General features: G+C 36.4%; 1 protein-coding gene across 1 annotated transcript in view; it reads left to right on the top strand.

Annotated features, from left to right (window-relative positions):
- LOC144642386 (ovochymase-like) overlaps positions 1-24197 on the top strand; it is a 70654-nt gene that overhangs the window by 41307 nt on the left and 5150 nt on the right. Inside the window, exons 19-32 of the mRNA XM_078501347.1 lie at positions 10053-10184; positions 10750-10982; positions 11426-11579; positions 11906-12098; positions 12770-13404; positions 15546-15665; positions 17601-17645; positions 18896-18934; positions 19304-19435; positions 20886-21121; positions 21332-21485; positions 21959-22151; positions 22312-22907; positions 23868-23950. Coding sequence (XP_078357473.1) covers positions 10053-10184; positions 10750-10982; positions 11426-11579; positions 11906-12098; positions 12770-13404; positions 15546-15665; positions 17601-17645; positions 18896-18934; positions 19304-19435; positions 20886-21121; positions 21332-21485; positions 21959-22151; positions 22312-22907; positions 23868-23950 — 2945 coding nt within the window. The remainder of the gene's footprint in view (positions 1-10052; positions 10185-10749; positions 10983-11425; positions 11580-11905; positions 12099-12769; positions 13405-15545; positions 15666-17600; positions 17646-18895; positions 18935-19303; positions 19436-20885; positions 21122-21331; positions 21486-21958; positions 22152-22311; positions 22908-23867; positions 23951-24197) is intronic.

The following is a 24197-nucleotide window of genomic DNA, read 5'->3' as shown; positions in this document are numbered from 1 at the left end:
TGGTAACCACGTTCATATTTTTGTTTTCAAACAAAAAGTAAGCATTTTTTAGCACGTAAGTGTTCTTTTTTTAAAATTTAGCGACTCCTATCGGTCTAACGCGATCAGATTAATGTCTGAATCAGGTGTTGGATAACTTTTTCGACCTTGGCCGGACCAAATCCAGAACAAAAGTGATTATAATATTTAAGTTTCATTTCTCTAAAAATTAAGTCCCGTTTATTTTCAGCTTGTTTAAGGAATGCTTTACTTTACAAAAACCATGAAAATGTGAAACACAGCTTCACAAGAGGTACTAAAATGTGATTTAAAAGTATGATTAAGATCCGGGTCTGGAACATCTCCCCAAGAACATATTCAGTTACAAGCGATTCCATCACGTTGTTTGCATTGTAGAAAAAAAAAGTTGACAGCTCGTGGAAAGCTGAAGTGACGCAAGAGCTGCCCGGCGCAAGGTGTTACATGTCATTGTAAAGCAATTTGTAGGATAACCATTAAGCTACCTTCCCATCTAGAGCACTCAAAATAAAACTTCAGTCGAAATTCATATCTGAAAATCCGAATACGACAATAAGGATAGACAAAAGAGTTTACAATTACTTCACTCCTTCATCCAAGGGGAAGGTCTTAAACATACGAGTAAGGAAATACAAATATTTAATCAGCATTTGGTTTCTTTTGGTCGCTTTACAAAGAAAATTGTAATGAAATGACAGTTTATTTCTAAATATTCGATTTCAAAGAAACTAATTTATAAATTCAGGCAAGTCTAAAAGCGGAGCTTTCCGGTTACTATTTTATTTTATCAATATCAGTTTTTACTGGATTTTACAATAACGTCTCCATTTGCGTAAAAAAGCGACCAAAAATGAGAAGTAGGGCGGCTCATAGGTGCAAGATGTAATTTAAATCGCTCACGGTTAAACTGAATATCTTACGGCACAACAAAACATGCTCACTGAACGACAAATTATCTTGAAGACAGAACAAAATAAAATTACAGCAATGTAAAATAAACTCACAGCCAAACGATGTTAACTCATGGCAAAAGAAAACTAATTTATGGCTTTCCTGGACTTGAATTGAAAGGCCTGTACGTGTACATGGGGAGCAAAAGCGCCTGAATGAAGGCGAAAAGCAGGCGATAATTCAATTAAGGGAAGGTTCAAAATTAACTTGACAGGCCAAAACAGTTTCTTTATCAATTCAGTTATGTTTGTTATCTTACATTTAGGTCTCGTGCTTTACTTCAGCGAACTTAATCGATTCAAAACTTAGCTTCGTGTTTGACTTGCACAAGGAATATAACTTTCAAAAACGCATTTTTTTCGGGTCTTTCTCTAAACCTAGCTATTTCTTTTGTGACAATTTCGCAAAAAAATAGACGAATTTGGAATATTTTGGAAGAAAATTATGTCTCGCTCGTTTTCTTCGCGTTCCATTCAACTCACACACTGAAGAGGGTCTGAATGGGGTTTAGTGTTTTGAGCTTGTCCTGTAGTTCTCCTCGAAAATCTTTGAAACGTGAATCTTTGGTAGTTTTCGGACATCTTCGGTAGTTTCCGGAAATTTTTGGTAGTCATTCGTCGGAAATCTTCGGCAGTCTTGGAAAGGAATTTTCGGGAGTCTTCAGAAATCTCCCGAAATGTTCGGGAATTGTCGGAAAATGGCCGAAAACTTCTTGATATACTAACCATATGTCTGTTAACTCTCGTTTCATGCCTTGTTGTGTCCGGCAGAGTTCTGGGGGGCGTTTCTAAAAAGGTACGACTAACCTATTTAGAAAGTCAGAACTGTCAACTGTTAAAATTTTGTGCTGAATTACTACAGTGATGTGATGTCAGAAAATAATGGAAAAAAGCAGAAATGGATTACCTTTAATAAAAAAACGGGTTGTTTAGTAACTCATTGAAGCGAAGTGAGCTTTTTCATAAACCAGTGTATTTTGTGGTTAGTGTCATTCTCTTGTGTTTAAACAATGTTAACAAAAAATATTTTAACATTTTACCAATACCATGGTAAAAATGTATAGCATTGTAGCTAAAACTAATGTATCATTTTTTGTTAGTTTACCGGTATGTAACGTCTGTGATTAATAAATTTAAAAAAAAGAAAGAATGTGAAACTGAATTTGCTGTGGATCACTTATCGCCGGCCGATCTTCTTCATAATGTTCTAGGGCTTGCTAAACGCTTCTTTCGAGACGTCTTTTGTTTATGTCATCATTTAACAAAGCCACAGATGGTAACACATAGTATAACGCATACATGTGAGGTTACGCAAATTTGTATAGACATTCAGGCAAACGGTTTCCTTGTTCGTCTACTCATCTCATACAAACATCAGCTAAGTTTTGTTATTTTAATTTTAAGAATCGGTACTTTACTTTTTGTTACTGAAGCGCCAAAACAAACATCCTTTCAAAAACGTTTTAATTATTTTCTTTGAATACTCCAGCTTAAGTGTCGGGGGCTTTGTTTAGTTGGTATTGTTATGTTAGTATTGTTCTATTAAAACAATGAAATTACATTGACTCGCGGACAAAAAAAAAAAAACAGAATTAAACGAAATTGAATCTTGACGAAATTGAAATCATTTAAAAAGTGCTGAAAAAAATCGCTTAAGAAAATCCTGCTCCTTTTTCTTTCACCTTAGATGTTGTAATTTTGTCAGTAATATATCTTTGAACTACCGGCACTGAAGCTACCGCTGTTTGACCAACTGCAACAGTTGAATCCACTAACTCTTATCGGTCCATTCCTTTGTTCCATGTCTTATAAATTCCACTGAATCTCTGTTTTCCTTACGTTAAGCCATTGACTGCTACAAGAGGGCCAATATGAACACTCTTGTAGTGTTTCTGTGCTTTTTTGGTTCGGCGATCGCTTCAGATCCAGAAGGTAATCTTTGTTTTTTTTTTTAATTTGAACATAGCTAAGTACTGAACATTCAAGTGGTTATTTTATTATAAAACAAAAGGCTATCAATTATCAAATTATTGCTAAACACGACATTTTTAAGTTAACAAAATACAAGCAAAAAATAATCGTTTAAAAACTCTTTTTGCATATCGCCATTTTTACAACTTGTATAAGAATACCAGTTTGCTTTTATTCAATAACTGTGCACTTCCTGATAAGTATTATTACTATGCTGAGTTAAAAACAGTGAAATCAGAAGGGTAGTAAACAATTTTTAACTTGCATTGAGATATCACTTGCAAAATAATAATATAATAACTGCTTGAGAAAAGTCTGGTTCTTTTGCGCGTTTAGTTACTAGAACATCAACATTGCAACATTTTGGGGAGGGAAACTGAGAGGGCACAAAACTGTTTTGCCTTTAGTTTGTAAAACAAGAAGTGCGCGCGTCGCAAATAAACGAACTATTGATATAAGAACGGGAACTGTTATTATATTAGATATTTTTTTCTGTTTTGTTCCGATTATTGACAATTTTTTGGCTTTATTCTTTACAGAAAATGTAGGAAGTGGCGAGGATCTATTTGAAGGCGATATGCGGCTTACCTTTGAACAAAGGGTTGTCATTAATGAAAAGAATGGAAGAGGATCCATCAGGACGAAAAAATGGACTGGGGCTGTGATGCCCTACGTTGTTGATTCATCTCTCGGTAAGGAGTTTCTGAGTTTGAATCCATCAGCAACCAAGAACGCTTTCCGTTAGACAGGACTGACCGGTCAGATCAGAATGTTTGAGAGCAGATTTCCGTTGTTTTTCATATTTGTCCTGTCAATTCAGCCAATGCAAAAATAATATACACTGTTGTGGTGGATTTTGTGGGAACATGTCGTTAAAAAGGCCTGTTTAACATTCAACAACACCTGACCCGCCAGCTAGTACTGACAAATGGAAAGCGCGTCCTAAGTTTTTCTAGTCCAGTCACATGGCCACTCGATATCCTAATTAATTTTATATTTTCCCGGTAGTTCGCAAAACAAGTTTCTTCCAGACAGGAAATATCTCAACCACTTTATTTTAAAAGTACAAACAATGAAAAATACTTGGACTATCCTGCGTTACTTTCTAGTTGAAAATGTTGGCGTGTTTGTGAGGCTACAATTAAGAGAGTCTCATTGGGTGTGGTGGCTTTTACGGTTAACGGTTAATATTTTAGCTTTTTACAATCAACGGTTAACCTCGTTCCGTAATAGTTAACGGAAAAATTAAAAATTAATTTTCATTGTTTCAAAAGGTTAACACATATGTTCCTAAAAAGCTAGAGGTTAATCTTTATTGTTGTAAAACAAATTTTTAGGTCTTAGGACCACTCTGGGATGAAAAAATAAACTAGCCTTTATTTTTCTTAAATTATTTTGCAGCTAATTTCCACGAGGCAGTAAATTTTCAGGTCATATGAACCCTTGCCGAACTTCTTGGCTAATTAAGTCATTACTGTTAACATATTTTACGGCAAAAGGTGGATTTCCACTGACGCGTAATCTTTTACATGTGTGAAAAAATTTAGAGACAATGTATGAACGACTTGTGTACACGTTTATGCAAGTCCTTTATACTGTTTCAAAATTTTGTTACGCACGTGCACGTAAACTCACGTTAAAAAAAATTACGCGTCAGCGAAATCCAGCATAACGATTAAACTTTTTCAATTTTTACGGCAAACGGCTTAATATATGACCATATCACGGCTAACGGATAACCTACTAGCCTGAATTTCAGGAATCCCATTCAGGTCGCCTACTCCTTCTTGGGGGCAGGCGACCAGAGAGGGATGTCTGAAATTCAGGCTACGGTTAACCCCATCGTGACCCTTGATAAATCCAATATTCCATGACCCTCAGAGAAAGACAAATTTGGTGCAAGCAATGTCTAATATTTTATTCATTATATATTATCTGTTGTTAATTTTCTATCTGGCCTTTGTTGCTGTTCTCTGTTGTTTTTCTTTTATTTTCAAGGAGCTTAAAACACGCTTTTTTGTTTTCTTGTTTTCAATAAGGAGCAAGGCGCGTCGTGCTATTTCTTCTGTCTGCGGTTCATTTTCTTCCTGCGCCATCACATGACCACGAGCTAAAGATCGTGAGAATCTGTCACAAAGTAAAAATTTCAAAGTATAAAGTATTTAGATTTGATTTCTTTGCTTTAATTATTGAGCTTTTAAAATCTTATCATATTTTTCCTGACAGCTACACAACCCCGCGCTATGCAAGGGATTCAGGCAGCAATGAATGAGTGGGAACAGATGACTTGCATAAGATTTAAGAAAAGAACTACGGAGAGAAATTACGTCGAGTTTTTCAAAGGATCGGGGTAAGATAGTATTACTAGGCTTCAAACTAGAGCTCGTAAGTATAGTCCAAGTGCACTTGGAACCTACTCAGGGCTGTAACCAGCAAGAAGCAAGACGAGGCACCTGCCTCGTCCAGATTTTGACCCAAAATTAAAAAGCAAAATACGTTTAGTTTGTAAAATAACTCCCAGCTGAAGAAGACTGACTTTTCTCAAGAAATAACGTATGAAAAATGTTGTAAAACGCGTTTTAGAGCTTTTTGACTTCAAAATGTTCTGAGGGTATGCCCCAGACATCCCCTAGCAAGATGATACTTCGTCTATGCTAAAAGTCTGGCTACGGCCTTGCTACTTTTAGTGTGAAATGGTAAAACGTACTAACTTGAACTTTGCTTGGTGGTCATGGAAACTTTCCTAGTTCAAAAAAGTAGAAGTACGCACAGGGATACCACTGCACAAATGGAGTGACTGTTGATGTTCAAAATTATAAAGGAATGTATGGGAAACGTTTGAACGTTCCTATTAGCATGAACTATAGCGAGTAATATTCACATTTATGTTAAAAAGGTAAAGTTACCTCAATCATTGAGCCTTGTCGTCCTTGTAGCTCAAAACGGCCAATTATAGCGTTTTTGAGGATTCTTGCCATGCAGTCTACTGTACGTCTACACCACACTTGAGAACGCACTTGACCAATAGGAAATGGGAGGCAAAATAAAGCGGCGTGCAGCGCTGTCACGATTCTGAAGATGATTGACAGCGTGCACGTCAAGTAATATACTTTGTCATCAAGTGTGAAGCCAGATTTTGTAAAATGCGACTTGAGATTTTCAAGTGCACTCGAGTCAAGTGCTTTAATTATTGATTGTAAAGCCAAGTATTGACAATGCATTATCCCATACTAGTTATACATGTATGCAGTGGTACGTGCGAAATATTTGTTAAATCACTTTATTTCTCTAGCATAATTTCACAGCTCAGTTTAAGAGAAACAGGTATGACCCAGATTTGTGTACTGAGAGTGCTCGCCTCCAACTTTTTGGACCGGGTTTCAATTTGGTCCCGGCGCCAAATATATTCGGGTTGAGTTTACTGTACGTTCTGTGAGAACAGGCGAAGAAAAGTTTAACACAAGGATAAAATAATAGCCTGCGAATACAGCCGCCTCTGAAGAAGAATTTAATTTATATTTCAAATGCAAGTGCAAATGAAATTGAGTTGACATGTTCCTCGCGTGCATGCTCTCAAGGTCACAACTGTTGTTTTCAAGAGCGCATAGTTATATTTTATATAATTTACGGTTTCACTGTTTTTTCTTCCTTTTTGACCAGGCTTTTTACTCAGTCACTTTAATTACTGGCTATCCTTGTACTTTTACATAATAAAGTATGTTAAATAAATGTTGATTACAGTCATAGCGTGGTTATACTAATGACACTAACTGAGTATATGAAGCAAATTCAATTAATCTGTAATTTGGATTTCTCAACTTATCTTTTCTGGTCTAAATCAACAGTTGTTGGTCATATGTTGGAATGAATGGAGGAAAACAGAAACTATCACTTGCTTCTGGCTGCTGGGGTAAAGGCACTATCGTTCACGAAATTGGTAAGCAGAAAAATACTCGCCACACATAACATAAATTAATATAATAATAAAAAAAAATAAATGAACCCCCTCTTTTAAAAAAATAACAATAACAATGATGATAACGATGACAATAAAGATTGTCATAATAAAATATATTATAATTAACGATTAGATTATGAGCTCGAGATTTCTATTGTTGGATATTTGCTTCAGTAAAAAAATATTAACAATTTAAAAAAAATCATAATATATAGAAGGACTATTGACTCAACGAAGATTTTTAAAACAAGACTTTCTAAATTAATTTTAACTGAATTAACTTAGAACTATTGTATATATTTTTATTTTTTAATTTTCTAATTATGAATTTTTATTGTAAATAGTTTGAAATTAACTTTCGTTTACTTGTATTTTAATTGTATTTTTTTTTAACATTGCTGCTGAAAAGCCCTTTTCAGGGAGCGCAAGTAAATGTATGTATGTATGTAATGTTTAAACCGAAAAATTACTACTAAAAATGCTATTATTAGGCAACATACAAACTTCTAAAACCCAAGATAAGAAAATTAAATTTTAAGCGAAAAAGATGTATTTTTTTTTGTTGTCACGAGGGTGGGACGAAGAAAAAAAATCTGGATACCCGGCGGGAATGTGAATATAAATATACTATGCTTACATAATCTTTCTAACGGTAGGATTGCATGAATATACAATAGGCGTCAAAATAGTTGGGACAGTTGTTTGAAATGAGTGGTAATTTCGATATTTTAATGATTTCACTTCAAATCCGGTGTATACTGGCCATGGAAAGCGTCCCCTCTCCTCTTTTCAATATTGTACACAAACGAAGCAAGTCTTGTAGATTGCAAATTCAACATTGTTTCGGGGGCAGGGGGTTACATTGAAGAGGCGAGGGGTGAAATTTGTCCAAGGTACTCAAGAAGAGCCAAATCTCACAGCATTTTTGTAGACGTTACAAAAATATAAGATATGTAAGAACTGAATTGTAGAAGTCTTGATTTCTTGCAAAAGAGCAATACATTTTTGTCATTTTATGTTTTCAGGACACGCACTTGGCTTTTACCATGAACAGTCCAGACCAGACCGCGACAACTATGTTACCATCATGTTTGATAATATTTATGACGGTATGAGACGTGTATTTTTTTAAACTATATTTTACATGCAACCTTGTCACGGTTTTTTAAACATGGGTGTCATATTGTAATTAGGGAGAAAAAAAATTTGGTTTAAAGGATTTGAGCTACAAAAGCCAGTTTTGCAGGATTTGGTTCAATTCTTAAATGGTGAAATAAAGATTCGGAATGTACCGGAGGTATTGTTTAGATAATGTGTCCAGCACAAGGATCACTTTCTTCCCATGTAAATAGGATGATCCTAGTGCTAGGGACACTTGTTTTAGCACAAAAATCATCCGAATGCGTCATGTTTTCAGCTTTAATTTTTAAGCAAGAGGTTTAGCTCTGAGATCATTCTGTTCTCTCCAAAATTAAAGAAGTCATTTGCAGTCTTTTTTTTAGTGAGTGAGAAGAATTCAATTCTTGTTTTAAATAAAGTCAAGTTTAAACGGAGTTGGACTACTGATTGTTTGTTTATTTCATTTGTAATGCAGGAAATAAGCACAACTTTAAAAAACACAACTCAATTGATTCACTTGGAACACCTTACGATTACGGATCCATCATGCATTATGGGGCGAAATACTTTTCTAAAAATGGCAAACCAACAATTGTTTCCAAGCAACCTGGGGTAAGAATTGTGTTTCTTGTTATGGAGTGTTTGAGAGCGTTTTTCACTTGAGTGTCGAAAGTAAATTGCGTTTGCTTTGGTTTTGCATACTTTGCTCAGTGATTGGCTTAAAAATCTCGCGCCACTTTCTCAGCCAATCAGAAGTAAAACAAAAGCAATCGTGACTCGCTCGCGTACGTTTTCCCGCGCTTCGTGCCAGCTACATGTATTTGCTTCGAGTTTTGATTGGTTCACTGGATTGTCTGTGTCCTTTGGGATTGGCCAGAGTAATTACTATGGTTTTTGGTTTTACGACACTCAATTGAAAACTGCTCTAATAATAGAGATAGGATTGATATTAAAAAGACCGAAGATCTTGAAATCTTAGTGTGTTTATTAAAACACTTCCCAAGAGTGAGTACTTTATGTATGTGTAAGTAAGAGTACAAATAAAGATTGTTTTTTTTTTTTTCAATTTGTTACTTAAAGTTTCTAATACTCTCGTCATTCCTAAAGGTAACCCTAGGCCAAAGAAGGGGATTAAGCCAAACGGACGCACGCCAGATGCGTCTACGCTACAGTTGTCCAGGTAATGTGTTTACACCTCATGATACACAAGAGCATTGAATTAAAGTGTTTTAATATGCAAAGATACGTCACCAGACAAGTTTCAGCTTATAGTTTTTGAACTGTATTAATGTATTGTTTACACTTAATGTTATTTTGCAAAGAATTTAATCTAGGATACAACCACCACGTTTTGCTTATAACTTATTGTTTTGTTTTCTTTTTATATAGATACCTCTACAGACGCAAAACCGTCAGGTACGACAACCTCTTTTAGTGATTTGATACGATTAAAACGTGTTACTTACAGTAGTAAACTCAGTGACTCGTGAATGAAAGAAAGATACTCAGCTCAGTTATACCTGGGATCTATACGCTCCCTGTAAAGCTCTAAAATTACTCCAATTCCATTTGAAATCTGAAAGACATTTCAAATATGGAGTCACTTTTGATATCTGAATGTATGTAATTATCGATTAACGTAACCGTTATGTTTCGTTTGCATTTTAAATCGCTCATTCCGATTTTTAACGCTTCTCAGCTTTTACTCAGTTTTGTATAACATATTTTGCTTTTCATTCAACGACTGTATCATAGAACAGTTTATTTTAAATAGTTTGTGCCACAGATAATTAAGACAGAAGTTGTTTATAAAGAAGTGTGATTATTAAAAAAGCAGAACACATACAATTATTGTTATTATTATTATTGTTATTATTATTATTATTATTATTATTATTATTATTATTATTATTATTATTATTATTATGCACTACCAACTTTGTGAAGACTGACGCATATTAACTAAGCTACAGTATGTCACTAAACTACATATATTTATCAAGTTGACATGAATTGAATTGTATATTTCTCTTAAGATCCTACGTGTGATTTTGAAAGAGACTTTTGCTCATGGAACCAAGTAACTTCAGATGTTTTTGACTGGACCCGAAATATCGGTTCTACTGCTTCTTCTGGCACCGGACCAACTTCTGACCACAGTGGAAATGGTAAGCAAAGAGAATACGTAGATTTTTTGACAAAGGAAGTAATAAGAACACTGAAATTGACTTTGAAATTGCAGGAAGTGGCTTTTACATTTCGAGGTTTTTTTATCCATTCTTTTTCTTTTAGACTGATCCTCAGTTGCTGCTTTTCAGTGTATCCTTAGAACATAGGCTATTCGGAGGAAAAACGGATATCTCTGCTCTATACCAGTTACATATTGGAAATGATTTTGAGAGTTTTAATTCTCGCTTATACAAAGATATATATTTTCTTATATATATATAAGGGTGCCAGCTGTTTTTTTTTTAATTCTTAATCTTTTTGTCGATGTTTGTATCTTTTAATGATTGTGTGTCCAACAATTACAAATGTCAATCAATTTTAATGTTTTTGGTCTTCCATCTAGCTTAATAACTCTCAAAGATAATCTGGATGACCACTTACTATTTTTTAACATAGATACAAAAACACTGTATAATTCACGGTGCAAATAAACTATAATTTTTGTTATTGTTTCTTATTCTACTTTTTTGTTACATTTTCCTTCTCGCTTCTTCATTTCGACAGGATATTATGCTTATATTGAAACCTCCAGTCCTAGGGTTGCCAGCGATACCGCAATATTGACATTTAAAGGACTAAACAAAAAGGTGGTCTGCCTTTCCTTCTACTATCACATGTATGGGTTGGACGTGAACACATTGGAACTTTACAACAACGGACAGAAACTGTGGAGCATGTCTGGCGACCAGGGAAGCACCTGGAAAAAGGCAGAAGTCACAATCACAGAAAACTATGACGTAAGTTAAAGTTAATTAAGTGTGCGAAATTCGTGCTTATTTTAAGACTGATTCTCCAACATTTGCTTAGCTATTTGAGACTCAAGTCCGATGAATTGTTTATTGTGTTTTGAAAAATTTTTGTTGCGTGGAGAACCTTAGCTTGACACCAAAAAAGAACGTTTTAGCTTATTTTTCCTTTATTTTGTCGTATTTACGTTTCTTTATTGCCAATGTCTATTTCCCTCTGCAGACTTGCGTCCGCTAAGTAATTTTACTTGTTCACCCTGCACTTTGTAAACGATGTATAGCATCAACATGTGCTGTAAACTGTTCACAGCTAGCCCAGCACAGAAAATATTAACTGTGAAATGACCTGAAATACCGTGATTAAAAGTAACAAAATTAGTTATGGAGCATGAATTTATAGTAAGACAGTCACGATATATCTATCCTCCTTTTAGCTGGAATTCAAAGGTGTGGCAGGCAACTCCTACCAAGGCGACATTGCTATTGATGATATATCAGTCGCTGATGGTTCTTGTGGTGGAGTACCACCGTCACCAACAGCACCGTCCACGCCACCGACCCCTAGTCAAGGACCATCTATATCTCCAGGTACATGTTGATGTTTGCAAATCCCGGTTTATACACTTTGATTGATCGTCTCTAGAGATTGCCGAGGAAGATCAGAAGATGTTTCGACTTAATTTTGATCAACTTTGGCACATTCAGCATTAGAACATCAAGTGACGTGAAAGCACGTGATTGTTGATATCGAACACACGTAAAAAATTATCGTAATTTTATACACGTTGTTTTGCTCGGTGGTCAAAACCCCAATAAACAACCGCAGTTTAAATAATAAAACCATTAATTCAACTGCCTTTTTTTAGTATAGTAGTAGATATCATAACGCTTGAATTTATAATTTTTTCACTCAGGTAATTGTGGTTCACGTCCAGCCACTCGCATAGTTGGTGGTCAAGAAGCCTCTATCAATGGCTGGCCATGGCAAGCAATGTTGAGATACAAGAATGGAGGCCAGTTCTGCGGTGGTACTTTAGTAGACCCTCTGTGGGTTGTAACAGCAGCTCATTGTGTTCAGAACAGATCACCATCAAGCATAATTATCAGGTATTTTCCACAAAAATAACGTGCAGTGTAAATTTATTGCTAGAAATATCTGATTTCTATTGGAGGGTCTCAATGGGGTTAGCTGTAAGCCGTAAAACAGCCAAAATATTAGCCATTAGGCGTAAAAATTGAAAAATTTCACCCGTTAATCGTAAAAAATTTTAACCGTAAAAAATTCCAGCTATTAAAATGATGGTCTCACGATCTCTTGCCAAGACTTTTTTTTGTCTTGCCTTTGATGTGTGTTTGTACGTAGAGAGGCCGATACTCTTTAATTAGGCAAACCGGAAGTGTTGGAAGTGTCTGACAAATGTGTCATCGTACGAGTTGACAGACGTTTTGACAGCTCTGGCTGTTGTTCTGTATCTCTATACCTTGAATTCGATGGCCCAAAGACCTTTAATATGTTTATACGAATGGAAATTGATGGAAAAAACAACGGAATTTAAATTTTAACACTTCTGTTAAACGTAACGGAAAGAAATATACCGTTAGCCGAAAAACAGCCAAAATATTAATCGTTAACCGTACAAATGCTAGAACCCCATTGAGACCCTCCTATTGGCATTGACAACCGGCGAAAAGCAATGCTTGGATTGCCATTGATAAATAAAGTGATTCAAAAATATCATTTTTTCTTAACAAGTTCTATTCATTATTTTGTTCACTAGAATGGGAGCCCATTACAGGGTGAGTGGGTCTGTTGGAACAGAACAGGACATCGATGTTGTACAAATCATAAACCACGAAAGCTACCATAAGCCTTTACGCTACAGTCATGACTTGGCTCTACTGAAACTCGCACAGCCTGCCAAACTTGGTAAAGGAATCGGACTTGCTTGCCTACCGGATTCCAATCTTCCCTCTCTTCCAGAAGACGATCTCAACCGCAAGTGCTGGATCACTGGTTGGGGAACGCTGTCGGCCGGAGGAAGTCAACCAAACGCCTTAATGCAGGCTTCCGTGCCACTCGTCTCCAAACAACGTTGTCTCAAAGGATACCCGGGCAAAATTCACGACTCCATGTTGTGTGCAGGTCTCGACCAAGGAGGTGTGGATGCTTGTCAAGGCGACAGTGGCGGACCACTTGTATGTGAATTCAACGGCAGATGGTATCTAGAAGGAGCCACTAGTTGGGGATATGGATGTGCTGCTCCAAACAAATATGGAGTGTACGCCAAGGTTCGCTTCCTCAAGTCATGGATTGATAGGAAGATGAATGGCGGCGTTCTGCCACCAACAACAATAGCGCCACCTCAACCAACGACTACTCAAGCGCCTCCGACAACTACATCATCTCCATCTGGTAAGGAGCAATGTAGTTATATTTAATTCCATTTCAAATATACTTTAACAAAATACGTTTTCTATTACCATTTTTAAACGGGACTTGCCACGTGACTTAAACATATCTGGTTAAAGATGAACCAAAAATGGTTGGAAATCAAAATTGCAGATGCGTCAACCGGTTTAATAAAGATTTTTGCTTCAGTAGTAGATTGCACATGTCCGATACAAGCTTAGTAATACTGTACATGTACTGACTATGCACGCTAATCGCCAGGTTACATTATTCCCATTTTCAGGTCATATTTGCCCTCATAATCATTTACACGAGTAATCATCAGACTTATCATTGCTTTATATATTATGGTTAGCATTCAGTTGGTTTCCGGCACTTTTCAACTCTTACACGGCTTTTAAAGGGTCAATACTACAAATCGTTATAAGTTGCTCCTACAATATTGATATTAAACCAATTTCTAACCATTGCTGAACAAGGGGTGATCATTTTCAAGACGTCACTGGCTACCATAGCAACAGCATAATCTGTTAAAAACACACTTGTCTTCACTTTAAGATGTAAAGCGCTATTGATCAGAACATGAAAATATGCGCTATATAAATAAGCAAATTATTATTATTATTATTATTCAACCGCTTAGAACTCTAAATCAAAGGCCCCTCGAGCAATCTCATGGTAATTCGAAAAAGTGGCGTTCTTCGCCTTTTTTTCCAAATACCGTATTTACACGTATAAGCACCCAGCGCTTATTAAATTTTTCGCGCCTCAAATGCGGCGCTTATTAAGAATTTGGACACCACAAAGAATCTTATCTTTTACAGTAATTGGAAATAGCATCTTCTGATTGTCAGTCTTCGTCTCTTCCTGATGAGAAACGTAGCGCTAGCTGTCCTGGCAAAGTCTGTGGCCTTCACAACACTTACAGAACAACGTATTATAAGAATGTTGGATCGAAAAACAAATGGGCGAGTGGTAAAACAATCACTTAAAACTTCAAAATATCGCTTTTGATAGAATGAAATGTCCAAGTTTGTTTTTAGAGTTGATTTGTAGTTCTGGTTTTTGTTAAATGAATTTCTGCGGCGGTTATTCGGGCGCGGCGCTTATTAATTATTTGGTCCTAAACGCGGCGATTATTCGAGTAAATAAGGTAAGCGTTCAACAATGTAACTGTCTCACTTCATTTGCCTTTGGATTTTTTTCCATGGGAGTTGCGTCAATGAGTCACTGATGCCGCCTTTTTGCTCCCTAGCTTCGTTTATTTTTCGGCACCAATATAAAGTGTAGCCTTTGAATATGTTTTCACTATCTGGGATGCACTGAATTGCGTTTAAAGTACCTTTTGTCAGTACCTAAATTATATACTTACCGGGCAGCGACAAGCGTTGTTTTTGAGCAACCGATGAAATTTAAGAAAAAAAGATGCGCCTGAGCATTTCCTGTTTCTGCTCGCCTCAAAAAGATGAAAAAGGATGACGTGACACGAGATGACGAGACGCGAAACAAAAATGTGACGAGTTAAACTCCAGTTTTTCAGTAAGCCGAAACGTTTACAAAATCACGTCACATTGCAAGCGAAACTGCATGTATCTCAAACCTGCTTTCAGTAAAAGTGACAGTCTCACTTTATTTGCCTCTTTGATTGTTTTCTTTTTTCATGGAAGTTGCGTGAATAGGTCATTGATAGCTTGTGCTCTCAGGCTTCGTAGAGGAAAATTTTTTTATCAATGCCACCATAAATAACCGTAAATTTTAAGTGCTGGAAACCGCTGTGAGCCTCTTTAAATCGATAGAAATAAACAACAAAAATTAATATCAATCTCAATAATTGTTAAATAAGTTAACAATCATTTTAGAAAAGCACATCATATAGTTAATGAAATCCCGTTATCAACATTTTCACTTTTCATATTTGCTAACACTTGGACAGTAGGAACTCATAACTTAATTTGTTCCTAATATGTGGATAATTGCTCCTTATTGAAAGCCGATTACAATCGAGAGTATCATCGTCATCGTCATCGTCATCATCATCATTAGTATTGTTATTTAAAGCTTATTTGAAAGGATATGGCAAGGCTAACGTATTGTAGAAGTCAAAGATCGTGTTGAATTTCTGTTTTTTTTTTTATTACATTTAGTGTGCAAAGACAGTGATGCATTTGCTGACATGTGTCCAACCCTAGCAGGACATCCAGGTTATTGTAAAACCAACCAAGACTGGACTAAAATGTATTGCGCTAAATCTTGTGGCTGGTGTTGTAAGTGTTTTTAATTTAAACAAATTATCTATAAAAAAAAACTGAGTTAACAATAATTGGAAGGGGTTGAGCAACGTATCGCAATCAGATTTAATTATCTGCCGAACTTAAATAGTATGATTACAAATAAGAAATGAAATGGATAAAACGGGAAAAGACTTATCGTCATAATAGACCTGATACTATTTTTTGAACACTTTCAAAGTTTGATTTGTTCTGCTTGAATCGGGTAACAAGTTCCAGAGTTTTGGAGCCATAAACCTCCACGATTTTAGGTCGTAAGTTGTGGTGCTGACCTTTGGCTGCATTAAAATATCACTTCCCCTCAGATTGTATTGATTATTTCTCAGTCCGATCAGATTACTTTTTGATGCATGCTCATTATTCATAATATTGAAGACGGTGGAAACTTTTTTTTGCGAGGCGTTGATTCTCAAGTGATGGTAATCCTATCTTGTTTTGTAGTTCACAGTATGACGTTTGTTTTTCGTTGAAGACAAAGCGAAGGGCGCGTTAGTTCACTTTTTCTAGCTTTGCAGTGCCACTTTTATTGCAATAGTTAAAGCGAGGGACGATATGTGAGAGGTAAAGACACTTTTTTGTTTTGAATGAAAAAATCTTTTTTTCATTCGCTTAAGTACAGCAATCTGCTGGGAGACTTTTCTGCATACGATTGGCTCTATGATTCTCAAATTTCATTTTGTCGTCTTCTGTAACTCCCAGCATTTCAAGATTTTCGGTAATAGGAATAGCAGCATTACTTTACTTTTCGCCGAGTAGAAATTAAAGATGGTTTCAGGCCAAACATTCGAGCAATACAAGCAAAAATACAGTTACCAGAGAATCCTCATAGCATGGTAACAGTTTAAGTACAGCTAACAAAAACCTACCAAACCTTAAGCACTCAAGTTCACCCCGCGAGAGAAAAATGGATTTAAAATTAACTCTATTTCAGAAAAAACGGACGTTTCCGACTCCAGTTCAAAACAAAAGGCGCGCGATTTAGGCATTTTTACGAGGTTTGACCTTAATTTTCTCGAGAATGCTTTAGAATTTAATTACGGGGTCACCAAAAAATGAATTTCAGTAACATCTTTTTAATAGTATACAAAATTTTACCGTACTATAAGCAAATTTTTGGTACTTAATTTTTGTACTCATCGTTGCTGAATCTTTCAGCGGAATCCGTCTTAAATTTGTTTTTCCACGACTCTTGATAGGGCTGCACGAAATTTCCCAAAACGTTGCTCAAAATTTCTCAAACAAAAAAGGCAAAAGCTGCTCTAGCTATTATCAAAAAGTTCGAAAAATGCTCGGAAACGTTTATTTGGTCTTCGGACAACACTCGGACAATCTTCGGAAGTCTTCAGTCTAAACAATCGCTCGGAATGCAAAAAGTTGCTTGAAGTAAAAAGATGTTACTCCAAATATAGCAACATGTGGAACCCCAAACTTTGGACAACGAGGTGTCATTATTTTCGAAAGTTGGCACAACCACATCAACGCATCAGCAGGATATTATTTGCAGCAAAATCACTTTTTGATGCTTATGCGCATGAGCTGACCTCCATCTGTAGGCAGTTATCATCATCATCATCATCATCATCATTTTATTTGCCACTTTAGAATTAACATACAAAATAACTTAAAAAGATAGGGCGATGAGACCTCCAAGAAACCACAAGGCTTATGGGGAAGGCCACCTCGGGTTAGCAATAAGTTAGTAATTTCGCTGTAAATGTGCAGCTAGTCCATTATAGATCACGTGCTGGGCTCTCGGTCAATGAACAGGAAGAGAAAAATGCGTCGAATGATTATAATAATTACCCAGGCTGTGCTCATATCTTTCGCAGAGAACGCCTACTATGATGACTTGGTATTAATGACACAGTTGTTTTGTCATGGATGATTATAATTGTACTTTTTTTATTGTAGCGGCTCCGACTACTCCGCCCATCAATACCCCATCAACACCACCAGGTAAAATATCTTTATCACGAATTACTCGTTGTCGCTTTAGTGATTAAGGAGGCTCGATGCAGTTTTTTTTAGCCGAAGGGTGGTTGTTTTGAAAATTAAAATTTTCTAGGGAGTCAATGTTTGATTTTTGCCAAAATACACTATAATGATCAAACATGACCAAATTATATTTTCACTTTGTCACTTTGTCACAAAGGTTACCATAGCAACCGTTGACATTAACTTTTGTTCTCAAACAAGCTTGATTTTCTCGAAATCTAGATTGATTCTTGGTATTTTTTAATAGGTTCAAGTATAGAAGATTGACTACCTGTACACAAAATTTTAGGAAAATCTGTAAGAGCGTTTTAGAGTAAATCAAGAATGAAGATTTTGATATTTCCTTATAATTTCCTACAATCGGCAGTCGATATATTTTAACAAATTAAAGCAAAACGTCTTTCGATTTTAGTTAATGGTCTTTGATGGTGTAAGTATTTATATTTCAGTGAGAGTAACTGTACTCAAACAATGCGAAACAATTTAAAAGCGCCTATTTCACATTAAAACGATGTTTCTCTGAAAATTTCATTCTTGATATACTTGAAAACGCTCTAACAGTTTTTTTCTAAAATTTCGTCAACAGTTAGACAATCTTCCAAACTTCAACATAACAAAAAATAAACACCAAGTGTCAATCTAGATTTCGAGAAAATCAAGCCTGCTTGAGAACAAAAGAAAACGTCAATTGTTGTGTGGTAACCTTTGTGACAAAGTGACGGGTAAAAAATTAAAATTTGGTCATATTTGATCATTTTTGGCAAAAATCGAACATTGGCTCCCTAGAAAATTTTAATTTTAAAAACAACCACCCTTTGGCTAAAAAAACTACATCGAGCCTCCTTAAGTGTGCTACTGGTTTAAGACCTCAAGGATTGGGATTATCTTCGTTTAAAAATGCATATACCAAGACCACTGTGCTTCAATATTAACTTTATCTTCTCGGCCTGAGAGCCAGAGTCAGGAAATAAGCTCTTTTCATGGGCAACATTTTTTTTAATCTGCGCATTTTCCCGACCTTGGTGTTATTTGAAATATCAAACTATGTGCTAACTGTGTTGTTTTTTCGACAAAGATATCCATATCTTCTTTTATGGGAAGCCTTTTTAGTAAGTATTTCTTGACATAGTGAAAAATCATAAGTACACTGCACGTCTTGCAGAACAGAAAGCTAGAAATGCCATGACAATGGATATTCTTCTTTTTTTAAGCACCAGTAACAACAACTGCAACCCCTTCGCCTTCATCAGGTTAGTGACGAACTAAAGATATGGGATTTATGTCTGTCTGTCTGTCATCTGTTTGTGTTCTGTCCATCTCGCTGTCTGTCCGAATTTATATCGTAGAGGGTATAGTTCTCGAAATAAAATCATTAATTTTGATAGATTGTTGTTGACTTGAAATAATAATCCCCTGACAAATATCACTGCATACAAAATATGCGAACATTCCAACTAGAATAGAACTAGAAACATACCAACTATAGAACTTATTGCTGCGCATTACTTATGCGTAGCTCTGTTCCCACGATGAAACTAGGGGATTTGCAAAAAATTCATAAGGCTAATCTATGAGATACATCCAAATATTCAATGCAATTTTTTCACCTTTTTTTAAAGATCCGTCTTGTGATTTTGAAAGAGATTTATGTTCATGGAAGCAAGGAACTGGAGATAATTTTGACTGGACCCGAATTAACGGTGCAACTCCTTCTTCTGGCACGGGACCATCTTCAGGCCACAATGGAAATGGTTAGCGCTGAATGTTTATACTTTGCCAATTCAAATTTACATAATTGTAACAGAAAGTAAATGTAAGGCCAAGTAAAAAAGCAATGGATCTCGTCCGGATTTCTATAAAAAGAGAACGGGCGAACGCTTTTCTTTGTCATTTTTTATTTCCTCCATCATAAAATTCTCAAGAAGCGAGCTTGAAAAATAAATGAGAGGAGGGGGGGGGGGGGGGGTCATAAATTCCTTCAAGGTAATTTACCTATTCGGTACGGACCTAGCGTACCGAGGCTTTAAAATTTTGGCCTGATTTTCGCTTGTTTCGAAAAGCCATGTGTTACAGAATTTTCTTCGTACTTAATTGAGGAGAACTTAAAGAAAGAAAACGCCTGTTGGTTTTCATTCGTTCCGACTTTTTCTATAACAAATAATAATAACAATATAAAAATAATGAAGCCGGCGGGGACGAAAACAATTAAACTCGGCCTAACTCGAGTTTCGCGCACTAAGCGATCAACGGACAAAGTGTTCTGCGCCCATCCTTGTGTTTGAAATTAAGAAAACTGCTAGCTGGCAGATTTCTTAATCTTTATTTTTCAAACACAAGGATGGCTCGTGGTTAGAACGGCACCTTTTCTGATTGTTATGAAGAAATTGCTTTCGTGGACGCATTGCTTTAGGTTTGCAGTGCTTCTGGGTTTGATATAAATGCGGCTATTTCATCCATTGTGAAAGAAAAAATCGACATGCAGAAATGAGTGGTACCTTGGTGGCATAGGATGGACTTTTCAATCCAAATTCGTTTCTCACAGCCCGAAAGATCTTTTAGTCTGGAAGGTTGGCGTTGCACGAAGAATTATAGAAATTTATGGCGCGGCTGAAACTGAAAGAAAATTTCTTTGTTTTGCTTGAGGCCAGCTTATCAAACCATTATCCGCTTGGAAAGGGTATCAATTTTGCTGGCACATACAAGTTTTCGCTGTCGAAAGGAGAATGTCAGCTCTTTCGGACACTTCGTTCATGTTGGTTTATGGCTTTCATCGATGCAGTATTTCAATGCGGTAGCAAGCCTCGCAAAAAAGAGACGTAAATAAAATTAAACTGTCTTCAGTGCTATCTGCGAAGGAACTATTATCAGTGAATTGCACATGCTGGGTTATGCTTACTTAACGGTAGGATTTTCCTTTTCTGGACAAAAGTTGATTGATTATGTGCAGTGGTCACTTTGCTACGAGCAAATATTCTTGCCAAGCGAATTACGCCAAGCCGGACCTCGTTTAAGTTTTTTTTGTACAAAATTTTGCCCTTTATGTAAACAAGTAAACAAACAAGTAATCGCAATGTGCCCTTATGTAATTAAGGATTAATTTCATTTTCAAAGTTTTTTACAAATTGCCCTCGTCACTTCGCGTGAAATTAATCCTTAATTGCCCTCGGGCCCATGCGATTACATGTACTAATCGTTTTGCAGGGTTTTACTTTTATATCGAGAGCTCCTCTCCCAGGGTTGAAGATGATGTCGCCATATTGACGTTCACTGGACGAAACAACAAACCTGTGGTTTGCCTTTCTTTCTATTACCACATGTACGGCTCTGACATCAATGAACTCTACCTTTACAATCGCGGAAAGAATATCTGGGGGTTGGGCGGGGATCAAGGAAATGCGTGGAAGAAGGCACAGGTCTCTATCACTGGAGACTATCAGGTAAGCGCGTCCTCAGCTTATAAAACGATTCACACAATTGTCATCGACCTGACTTTAAACGTGGGACAGTATTTTCGATGCGTCATAAGATGTATTTTATCACTCAATTTTGATGCAATGAAGAATTTGTTTTGCGACATATAAAATTATAATCTTATTATTATATCGGTTATTACAGTATTCTTTACATTATACCTTTTTTTTATCCAGCTTGTACTGATAGCTTCTGTAGGAAGTTCGTACCGAGGGGACATTGCCATTGATGATATATCTGTCTCGGATGGTTACTGTGTTGTTGTGATACCGACACCAAGCCTGCCACCCACTCCACCCATCCCTACTCAGGGGCCATCAATTTCTCCAGGTAACTAGTGCAGAATGTTCAGGATGTTCTTGCATTCCTGTCATGGAATGTTTTGTCCTGGAATTATCATTATTAGTGTAGTATTAGAGTATCGATTTTAGAAGTCGAAAAAGCATACTTAAGGCGACCCCAAAAATAAAATGTGTCATCGTTTAACCAATAGTTTTCTTGTTGATCAACATGGCCTTTATTATTGATGATGACATGGCGTCATCAAAACGTCGTTCTATTTTCTTATCGCTAATTTTTCTTCTAAAATAATTGAATCGTTCTTAAACACTGTTGCGATCTGCGATACCTAATAACTCAGGTTATCGTCACCGACTGACCCGAGAAATTCCATTCAGATGACTTAGCACTATAGAAATCCGCATACTGCTTATTATTGGTTGTTTGTGAATTTCGACCACAAAACATGTCTGATTCTAATTGCAGAGATACCATAACCCTTAAAATTGTATTTTTTTTTTCAGGTAATTGTGGTTCACGTCCAGCCACTCGTATAGTTGGTGGACAAGAAGCCTCTATCAATGGCTGGTCATGGCAAGCAATGTTGAGATACAAGAATGGTGGCCAGTTCTGCGGTGGTACTTTAGTAGATCCTTTGTGGGTTGTAACAGCGGCACATTGTGTTAAGAACAGATCGCCATCAAGCATAATTATCAGGTATTTTCCACACAAAAAATCTGCAGTGTAATTTTTTTTGCTAGAAATAATTGATATCTATTAGTATTGACAACAGGCAGAAAGCACTGCCTGGATTACCATTGATAAACTAATGTTTCAAAACCATCCGCTGTCCCAACAAGATCTATTTGTTCACTAGAATGGGAGCCCATTACAGAGTGAGTGGGTCAGTTGGAACAGAACAGGACATCGATGTTGTACAAATCATCAACCACGAAAGCTACCATAAGCCTTTAACATACAGTCATGACTTGGCTCTACTGAAACTCGCAAAGCCTGCCAAACTTGGAAAAGGAATCGGACTTGCTTGCCTACCGGATTCCAGTCTTCCCCCCCTTCCAGAAGACGACCTCAACCGTAAGTGCTGGATCACTGGTTGGGGAACGCTATCGTCCGGAGGAAGTCAACCAAACGCCTTAATGCAGGCTTCCGTGCCGCTCGTCTCCAAACAACGTTGTCTCAAAGGATACCCGGGCAAAATTCACGACTCCATGTTGTGTGCAGGTCTCGACCAAGGAGGTGTGGATGCTTGTCAAGGCGACAGTGGAGGACCACTTGTATGTGAATTCAACGGCAGATGGTATCTAGAAGGAGCTACTAGTTGGGGATATGGATGTGCTGCTCCAAACAAGTATGGAGTGTACGCCAAGGTTCGCTTCCTCAAGTCATGGATTGATAAGAAGATGAATGGCGGCGTTCTGCCACCAACAACAATAGCGCCACCTCAACCAACAGGTTTTATTTTTTTCTTTCTTTTTCTTCAGGTTTTGTACATTGTTACAGCAAGGCGCACAAAAGTGTGACCACTTTTAATTTATTCACATTCTTTCGTGCAGATTTAATCCAATCAAAAGCCGTGAATAGCTTGCAGTTGACTTCTAATTAGATTAAATCTGCACGAAAGAATGTAAATAAATTAAAAGTGGTCACACTTTTGGGCGCCTTGCTGTAATTACCTTGTTTGTTTTGTATTTTATAATTTATGTTTATTTACCAGCATTTAAAGGTTCTTTTCAAATGAAAATAAATAATTAACGATAACTTCTTGGGCCTTACTTCTTCTGTGAAATGAGGTGACGAGAAACACCCAACACGAAGATTTTATCAAAATTGTGTATAATAATTAACACATCCATTTAAGGAATAAGACTATGCAAAAAGTGTCTTTATGACAAGCAAGTATATAATATGTAGTTAGGATTATATAATTTGTAGTTAAGTATGTAATATGTAATTAATTAGGGAGGGCCATATTGTAAACTACTGGGCCACCAGTAATCTATGTTACCCTCATTAAATAAAGTCTTATTATTATTATTATTATTATTATTATTATTATTATTATTATTAGAAGTCAACTTCTTTAGATGAAGTTGTGTCTCGAGATGACGTTGTTTCTGACAATAAATTTTGATTCAATAGGAGCAATATTTGCGTTAGTCATTGTTTAAATTTCTTATTTAAAAGTCCGGCTGATAAAAACACAGAATACATCTCTATTTAGAGTTTTGATATAAAAATGCATCTTTCAATTTGCAACATACAGTACATATATTTTATACAATCACAATTTCTAAATGCCGGAGACACTGTTATTTTTAATTTTCCTATCTGTTAGTTTCCAACTTGAACTTTTCGACAGATGTGTATTGAGGACAGGTAAGGCGACACTGACATTTTTGATATTGTCTTTAGTACTACCCCTTTCCTGTGGCAAATCACCAGTGTCGAGAGTCATTGGTGGAGTTGATGCAACTCCAGGAAATTGGCCATGGCAGGTAAGATTATATTAATTAATATACATCAATGTACTAGTGGAATCCCGCACTACGGACACTTGTTAGCTCTTGCTTAATACGGACAACCCGATATAATAGACAGTTTCGATTGTCCAGACGAAAAGCTCCCTATTTTCTCTAAAATTAACCCCGGCCGCTTATTACGGACACCCGTTAACACCAACGAAAAACTCTATATTTTCTCTAAAATTAACCCGCTTATTTCGGACACCCGTTAACACGAACA

This window comes from Oculina patagonica, chromosome 2, assembly GCF_052425735.1.
Source record: "Oculina patagonica isolate OP01 chromosome 2, crgOcupat, whole genome shotgun sequence".
Classification (NCBI taxonomy): Eukaryota; Metazoa; Cnidaria; class Anthozoa; order Scleractinia; family Oculinidae; genus Oculina; species Oculina patagonica.
Note: the sequence above shows the minus strand (reverse complement) of the source record. Positions and strands in the feature narration are given on the sequence as shown.